This window comes from Ixodes scapularis, unplaced genomic scaffold (genome assembly GCF_016920785.2).
Source record: "Ixodes scapularis isolate PalLabHiFi unplaced genomic scaffold, ASM1692078v2 PGA_scaffold0__279_contigs__length_252992795, whole genome shotgun sequence".
Taxonomy (NCBI): domain Eukaryota; kingdom Metazoa; phylum Arthropoda; class Arachnida; order Ixodida; family Ixodidae; genus Ixodes; species Ixodes scapularis.
Genome location: NW_024609835.1, coordinates 124,633,979 through 124,642,997, shown reverse-complemented (window position 1 = coordinate 124,642,997; position 9,019 = coordinate 124,633,979). Strand labels below are relative to the sequence as shown.

At 47.1% G+C, this 9,019-nt stretch overlaps 1 protein-coding gene across 1 annotated transcript; it reads left to right on the top strand.

The window, feature by feature from the left end:
* Nucleotides 1-2,230: 2,230 nt before the first annotated feature.
* Nucleotides 2,231-3,646, top strand: LOC121837330. Its single transcript, XM_042292926.1, has one exon. It carries the CDS (start codon nucleotides 2,231-2,233, stop codon nucleotides 3,629-3,631), a length of 1,401 nt encoding a protein of 466 aa, XP_042148860.1. The 3' UTR covers nucleotides 3,632-3,646.
* Nucleotides 3,647-9,019: the final 5,373 nt, after the last annotated feature.

Below are 9,019 nucleotides of genomic sequence, written 5' to 3'. Positions count from 1 at the left end.
ACTAACGACTCGTTTTTATATATACTTTGTCTTCTTCTACCTCTTGCACTACCGAATACCGAATACGAGGTCATTCAATTCCTGGCCTAGCAGAGTTATAATCACCTAGAAGCTTTTTCCATCGACATAAAAGACCTATACTACGAACTGCCCCAGGACGGCTTTTTGCGATGTATAGAAGAGAGTATTGCTTTTTTTGGTGGCATAGCCTTCCGCGGGTATTTCCGAAGACAATTTTCTGCATCTACTCTCGGTTTATCTACACTCGACCTTTATTACCTGGAAAAAAACCCAAAGAACTTATCTACAGAAGAAAGGTGTTTGCATTGGGTCGTCTATAGGTCCAGTGCTAAGTGATCTCTATTTCGCCCACCGACAGACTATTGAATAATTGGCTTGACTCCCCCAGAGTTGCTAGAGTATTTCGGTACGTTGACGATTATTTGATCTTTCTTGACGCCGAGAACAGCAATTTTCCAACCATAGGCGTAGACTTCGGGGGGGTATCGGGGCTCGTGCCCCCCTTGTGAGATTCGGGGGGGGGGGGGGGGCAGAGCCCACCCCGGGCCCGGGCCATGATCCTTACCGAAATGCTGTTTACGTGCCATATAACGAGCTTCTAGTAGTAGCATGTAAGCAAAATAACGCCCACTTTGCCTTTATTGACAAAATACATGGGAAATGAAATCCCAGCGTGCTTTCGTTAGCTTCAATCTCCAGTTCTGGCGAGAAGGTAACGCGCAGCACCCCCCCCCCCCCCCCCCCCCTCCCGGAAAAATGGAAAGTCTAAGCCGCTGTTTCCAACCACTGTAGCCGGCGTTCTATCAACTTTTAAAAACTGCCTGAAACCATTGGAAATTACTCATGAGCTTCCGGAAGAAAGACCAATCCGATTCCTAGATCTCAGGCTCAATTTCCAACACACTCACATATGCTGAAAATATGAGCCAAGGGGTAAAAAACCAATTCTTCCGTTCAATTCGGCACATTCTAGGCTGGTAAAACGAGGAATCGCAATATTATGTCTAATGTCTAAACAACTCTCTTCAAAAATCCGGCGAGCACTTTATTTCAGTAAGCTTTGATGCGCAAATTTCAAGATTAACATCCGCCGGATATCCCATCTTGTTATTAACATCGATTGCAGAGAGCATCTTGAAAAAAAAAAAAAATAAGGGAACATCTGTCACATCAAGAGCTAGAGATAGAACCACGAGACCTGTCGTTCTTCCCTACTTCCACAGGTCCTCCCATGGCATCAAGAAAATCGCTAACAAGTTCAACATCAACGCCGTCTTCTCTGCTTCTAATAACCTTGCCAACTTGTGCAAACAAGTCAACTCGCCTAATTCCCATCGAACAGTAAGCTGTACCAAACAACATCAAAACAGCTTCGTTGAGTGTGCCGAGGGAGTAGTGTACTCATTTCCCCTTCCGTGCGGGAAAGTGTATATAGGGCAGACCGGCCGATGCCTTGATGATAGGCTCCGAGAACACAAACACAACAGCACCAGAGCTAACTCTGGCCATCTAGGCCTACACTGCCGTGATTGTGGGTGCGACGTTCACCTGCCATCCTGTACAATTTCAGGTAGGAACAGTAACCAATTAACCAGAGAAATTATCGAAGCTGAACATATTGCCGCGAGCGGAGTCAGTTTTCGCCCCAGTGTTCGACTCTGCTGCTACGCCGACTTCGATGCCCGCGACGCTCTGTTATTATGTTTTGTACCCTTTTATTTTTTTTGGCAAAAGTTCGCCACATTAAACGTTTATTTCTTTCTGTTTATTTATTGTTCTTTTAGTTACCACCCGTGACAATATCGCCAGGAATTATAAAAACTGTATTAGTACACCATCTTTACACCTGACAGTAAAAGAGGAAAAAAAAAAAAATTTAGGCGTCTAGGAGAGAAAGAGAGAGGTGACGTTTTATTAAAATATTTGGGCGGACTTAGCCTTGCCGATTAGGGGTGGCATTGTCCCGCCCACGTCCAGGAGATCGGTGCGCGTGATTCGGGAAATTCGGTAGTGCAAGAGGTAGAAGAAAACAAAGTATATATAAAAACGGTTGTGATGCTCCGTTTCACCTTATGTTGTAGAGGAGGAAGAAGAATCCTATTTGACTAGGTCGCCATTTTTTCTTCTCTTGTTTGAATTTTTCGACACGTATACTTTAAGACGCCCATTCAAGTCAACCTTGGCCTTTCGAGGCAGGGGTACACCTGGTATGTCCTGTGCCGATGGACATCCCCCAGCCACGACCTCGGATATTACCGAATCAGACCATACCTACAATGGAACACAAGTAAGCCCCCAAACTAAGCGACGTAAGGGAGACGGCGATGATGAGGAGATATCAGTGAACGACCACCCGGAAAAAATGGAAGAGACGGAAGCCGGAGAGGACTCTGAGTTCACCTTAGTGCAACATCGTCGACAGAGGACGACAGGGGTTCCAGTCCTGCTAACGCCCGTGCAGGAGGATAAGCGGTTGCAGCAACAAAACCCGCTTAAATTGTCTGCTGAAGTAGAGACACTGGCTGGCGCGCCCATCGTGAGACATCGTTTCACAGCGAGGGGAGGTCTTTTACTTGATGTCTCAGAAGTACCGACTGTGCATCGACTTCTCAAAGTGCACTCCCTTTGTGGGATCCCGGTACAAGCAACAATACCCAAAGCGTACCTACAAAACTTCGGTCTAATCAAAGGGGTACCAAAGTGGTACACTGATAATGACCTTAACGAATTTCTGGAACCAGCCGGTGTGATCGCCGCTCGTCGGCTCTACCAGCGACGCGAAAATGCAACAGATGTTGCCCAACCGACCGACCGAGTGGTTCTAACATTCCGTCCAAACACCGAGCGACCGGACAAGATCAACCTCGGCTTCACACGGCACGAGGTAACCGAGTACATTGCAGCACCTCCAAGGTGTTTCAACTGCCAGGCCCTCGGCCACATTGCAAAGTACTGCAAGGGGAAAACAAAATGCAAAAGATGTGGAGAACCACACTCGTCCAAAGAATGCCCTGGCACACTTCCCACCAAATGTGCGAACTGTCTCGGTGACCATCCTGCTTCTTATGCAAATTGCAAGGTACGCCTAGCAGCACTTACAAGGAAAAAATCTTTCATTCACGGACCAAAACTTGTTGAAACACAACGTGAACTACCTGTAGCACAAGAAGAATATCCTGCGCTCCAAAAAGAAACAACGCACGCAGATCGTTCCCATGCGCAAGCAGGACGAAAAAATCAACCTAAGAAGGACTCGCCAAAAAGAGCTGCATCGAGGTCAATGAATATTTCTTCTAAACGTTCTCCAACCACTGATAAAGAAAACTCAGGAAAGTCAGATGCGAAGAAGGACCAACAAGAAATGACCCAGACTAGACCAAATAGAAACCTTGCATACAGTGATGTACTTTCTGGTCGACGTGTGTCTGAGGAGCCAGCGCAAGAATCAGCCACATCCGCCGATAGCTTAATAGGCTTCATCTTCTCTGCACTGCGGAGTGCCATTGCACAAATGCCACCGAGCACATTGAAGACAATTTTACAAGGAATGATGCTCTTTGAGACAGCTATCGTCGGAATCGTGAAAAATTCTCAACACAGCGATGCCTGAGAGCAACGCTGCAGGATCCCCTGTGCGCGCGTCGGTAGCGCCGGGTCGTATCAAGATGCTTCCATCGATCATCCAGTGGAATGTTAATACTCTCCGACCTCGACTTTCCGAACTTCGTCGCCGCCTCCTGGAGCTTCAACCAAATGTTCTTGCTCTTCAAGAAACGTATGTGCAACCAGGACCTCATCGATTATCCCCATACGTCCAATATCACAGTAAGACACCGCACCTCGACGGGAAGTCTAGGGCATCTATATTCGTGCAGAATCACCTCAAACAAATGGAAATCGACCTTAGCGACTTGAACACTCTATACAGTGAGCATACAGCCGTAACAATAAGAATGGACAAGCGTGATATTACTGTTGTCTCAAGCTACATACGTCCTCACCAACCATGGGACCCCGATGAAATGAGAAAGATCAGAAAACGCTGTCCTGGGCCAATTATATGGTGCGGAGATTTTAATGCGAACCACCCTGTTTGGGGAAGTGACACAACCACACAAAGGGGAAATGCGCTCATTGATGTAACAAAAGATCTAGGCTTAAGATGCCTCAACAACGGATCGCCAACATTCATTCGTCCTCTTCTTAAAACAGACAGCGTTCTCGATCTAACATTCGTATCACCCGAAATACAAATGGTCTGGAATGCAGAACCTGATACATGGGGAAGTGACCACGTGCCCATCTTGCTCCTCCCCATCACGGCCATTCCACGGAAGATCAGAACGCATCAGATTACCAACTGGGACGTTTATCGCGTAACCCTTAGCACGATATTAACAGGCCAAAATCCTCCAGCAATTGAGGAGGCCGTAACCACCGCCTTCAAAGTCGCCACTAAGCAAATAACGCTCCCAACAACAAAACCAGTCCCAAACCTGACATATTTGAACCTTCGCGCCGCATCCCGGCGAGCTCAAAGAATAGCTAGACGTTCTAAGCGACCCCAAGACTGGACAACATCACGACGAATTGAGGCCAAGCTTCGCAGATATACCGTACAACTTGGCCGTCATCAATGGCAACAGAGAAGTAATTCACTAAACACTGACGCTGGATCCCGCCTCCCATGGACGACAGTCAAATGCCTACTCACTGCAGTCCCACCTAAAGACCACTTCGCAGCAATCGCCATCAAAAACAAAATCTCATTCGCTACCCTCAGAGAACGATTTGCAGATGAATTCACCGCTCACATCAACTCACCAAAGGCGGTTTTTCTTGGACCCAGGCCTCCCGTTCTACACTTCCCTAAAAAGTCAGTTGATGACGACTTCACATTATCAGAGTTAAATTACGCCTTGTCAAACTGCCGTCGACGGAGTGCCCCAGGACCTGACGGTATAACTAACCAGGCCCTAAAAAACATCGACGAAGATGACCGTCCCAAACTACTCGCCTACTTCAACGACATTTGGCAGAGAGGAGTTCTACCCGATGCCTGGCTACAATCGACCGTGATAGCTGTCAAGAAAGCAGGAAAGCGCGCGAATGACTTGTCCTCATATCGCCCAATATCGCTGACGTCCTGCACCTGCAAGCTAATGGAAAGGATGATCCACCGCCGTCTCACTTGGCAACTTGAACATACAAACGCGTTCCCACACGAACTGTCGGGCTTCAGAAGAGGTCGATCCACAGCAGATGCCATCGGAGATCTTGCCTCGTCTCTTGAAGAGGCCAAAGCACAGAAACATGTTCTACATGCTGTGTTCTTGGATATACATCGTGCTTTCGACGCTCTTCCTCACGACATAATAATAGAGAGGTTGCAATTAATCGGGGTAGGAGGTCGGGCCCTGGCCTTTGTGCGATCTTTTCTAAACAAACGAACGCTCCAAGTTAGACTGGCCAGGCATTTGAGTACGCCACGCGAGTGCACACAAGGAGTGCCACAGGGAAGTGTCCTCAGCCCGCTACTTTTCAATGTTGTCATGGCAGCACTCCCCCCTGCTTTGCCAAAGGAAAGTATATTTCCAGTCAAATGTGCAATATACGCTGACGACGTCGTACTGTGGTGCGCTGGCCCAACGCTCCTCTCAACAACAGTTGAAGCACAACTCCAAAAGGCTCTTAACACCACCTCGGCATTTCTCTTTCACGCTGGCCTCACATTGTCTACTGCTAAGACCTCCGCACTCACCTACAGACCACGAGGGCGATTACGTTCCGAATTCTCAAGACTTCGCGTGGAAGGAGAACGTATTCGAAGGCGGACACAAGTTAAATACCTTGGCGTCATTATAGACGACAGAGTGAACTGGCGCCCTGCTGTTAAGAACGTCATGAAAGAGTCTCGCAAACTATGTGGTGCTCTTCACCGCATCGCGAGTCAAAACTGGGGTCCGTTCCAGTCATCACTGTTGACGCTCTATCGGGGTCTCATTGTAAGCAGAGTGCTCTACGCACTACCCCTACTCGACATAGCAAGACCACAATGGACAACTCTTGAAACTTTCCACCGAACGGCGCTAAGGTTCTGCCTCGGCCTGCCCTGCTCATCACAAAATGTGCCCACACTCGTAGAAGCCGGCGACTCCCCACTACGGAATCAAGCACAAGAACGAGTGCTTCGACATTTCACTAGGCTCCACAGTGCACCTAATGCAATCAAACTCATCGAAGGCATCATAGCAAGGCATAATTCTTTTTTGGGAAGGATGGGTGAAGCATTTCGTTCAACAATCGGCTATCCTTCTAACGTTCCAGAGACACTTCCGCCTCACTGTGACGAAGAGAAACTGCAAATATTGGCAACTATTCCTGACCTGCCTCGGCGAGGTAGGGTCGCAGATTGTGTAGCACGGTCTATTACTGAAGAGTTGATAACCACAGACTACGCAGGACAAACGCACATATATACAGATGGTAGCATACGTGGGAATTCCGCCACAGCTGCCTACTGCATTCCCCAACTTAGAATTCACACGAAAGGTCGATTGGACATCTGCATGAACACCGCATGTGCCGAGCTTGCTGCCATCTGGCTTGCCGTACAAGAAATTTTCAAGCACGCGGAGCTACACCACTTTGTCATCTTCTCCGACTCCCAAGCAGCTCTGAAGCAACTCACGAACCTGGAAAGAGCATCTCCGCTAGCTCGCACTATAGCCTACCTAGTGCAGAAGGCTGCTGTCGAAGGTGCATCCATCCAGTTTCAGTGGATCCCTTCCCACGTTGGCATTCAAGGAAATGAGACTGCGGATTCTCTCGCACGGGCTGCTCATGCGGATGTCACACCAACAATCTCCGTACATCCATATAATTCGTCAAACAGCCTTATTCAAAAAGCCATTCAGAAACTTCACCCCGACCCTGAAACTGCGGCTGGAACACCGCCGTACACAATTCCCAAGAAAAGCTTCAGCAGGCTGGAACAAGCTCTACTTCATCGGATAAGGGTAGGCTGCGCCCGAACCGCTTCTCGACTGCATCTCATCAAACGCCTGTCATCCCCAGCCTGCAGTGCCTGTGGTGCCACGGAGGACATCGAACACATTCTCTGGCATTGCAGAGCGGTGAGCAACCACCGAGAAACACTTGTGACCTCCCTCAAACAGCTTAACATTCCTGCTGGCAACACCAAGTCACTCCTGTTCCCCACCGGTTCGCGGCATTCGAGAACAAAAGCTTTAAGAGCACTGCTTGACTATTTAAAATCCGCAGGCTATAGCAGCCTGTAATATGTCAGGAAAGGACCAAGATCACAATTAGCCACGCAATTCGTTTAATATTGTATCACAGTGTAAATAGTGTATCATAGTGTATTATAGTGTATCATAGTGTTTGTTGCGCCACCTCTCCTTCAACCACTCTTGGTTCCCCCTATCCCCCTAGCAAGGCGAGAAAGCTGACCCCACCACTGGGAGACTAACCTTTCGCCTTGCTTCTACCCCCTTTTCACTTTACAATAAACTACTACTACTATTATGTTGTACCGCAGACAAGGCTAGAAGCGCGAGCTCATACCGTTGGGAGCTACTCTTAACGCACGAGAGCTTGTGCCGCCGAGATGGGCCCCAGAGCAAAGAGCTCGCGCTTGTAGCCTTTCCTGCGGGACATCATAAGGTAAAACAGAGTATAGTCAGCGCGGTTTGTTTGATTTTTTGCTTTATTTTTCGTGTGTAAGGAGTGAGTGTTTGTTTGCTATAGTGCGCTGTAGTGTGTGTAGAAATTTTGTTTCTTGTTTTGAAGTCATTTTTGTAAGAAAAAGTAAGGGGGGGGGGGTTGTTGGCTTTGCGCCAAGATAGTGGTGGAGAGGGGGAGACGAGAGCGCGCGGTGACGTCAGAACTGTAGAAGGATAGGCACTTGGGCTAGTTGGTCATTCATAGTTCAGAGGGTAAAATCGCTAAATAAATCGGTCAAATGAAAGAGGGTGTGTCCTGATGTTCGACAACACGATTATCTTAGTTAAAAACCGAAACAAAGCGACAAGGAGAATATCAGTGAACAAAAGCCTTAGGGAGTAAACAAGCTGGTGGTGGTGAAACGGGAAAGGACGGACAAACACAAAGTCTGAGGAGACATTGTGTTTGTCCATCCCTCCTCGTCCCAGTCTCGGGGTTTTTAGTCAGATGTTTAAAAGGATATCGCGGTAGAATTTCATCTCCAATAGGTACTTTTCCAGAATCCAGACACATCTGCTTACGCGATGTAGTGCTATTTACAAAGAAAAATAAAGAAAAAGCACGTATTTTTGTTTCGGTTATCAGCGGACGGCTAGCCGCAAAATATCTTCGCCGCCAAACGAAACAGGAAAAAAAAAAAAAATAATAAAAAAGGAAATTTTTCACTCCCATTTGTGTGACCACAAAACACCAACGTAGAACGGAACATCATCCCAACGATGCGCTCGGGCGATTGACAAGTTGACAACTGACTACTCACACCCGGGCTACACGCAAAATATCTCTCCCGTCGGGGAAAAAAAAAAATCTTTTTTTTTTGGTTGCCGTTCAACGACCTTGAAGACGCAAGTAGTCCAGGGAGCAATAACACATTGCTATATTTCAAGAGGCAGTATTGCCGACACATTCATAAATGGCGCTAGCTGACAGCTGAATTTCTGACATTTTGATGGGCTACAAACTTGGTTAAAATGTATCACATTAAGAATATCTGGAAAAACTCTTGTAAGAAATAAATTCAAAAAGTCGCGGTCTTCAATATTGTGGCGCCTGAATTTGTATTTAGGCCCTTGTTTATTTCTAAATGTTCATGAAAGACGGAACGACAATATTTGATTTTTCAAGCAGCTTTAAGTTCCCGTTAACAAATTTAAACATTAATCTAGGAAAATGTAGCGTCATAATGTTACTTAGTTTTTATTATCTTTCTAATAAAACAATTCTCAAGTCGATCCGTTAAATGGTTGCTGAG

What these genes read in the sequence shown, in the direction of transcription:
- LOC121837330 (XM_042292926.1), top strand. Translation starts at nt 2,231, where the DNA reads ATGTCCTGTGCCGATGGACATCCCCCAGCCACGACCTCGGATATTACC.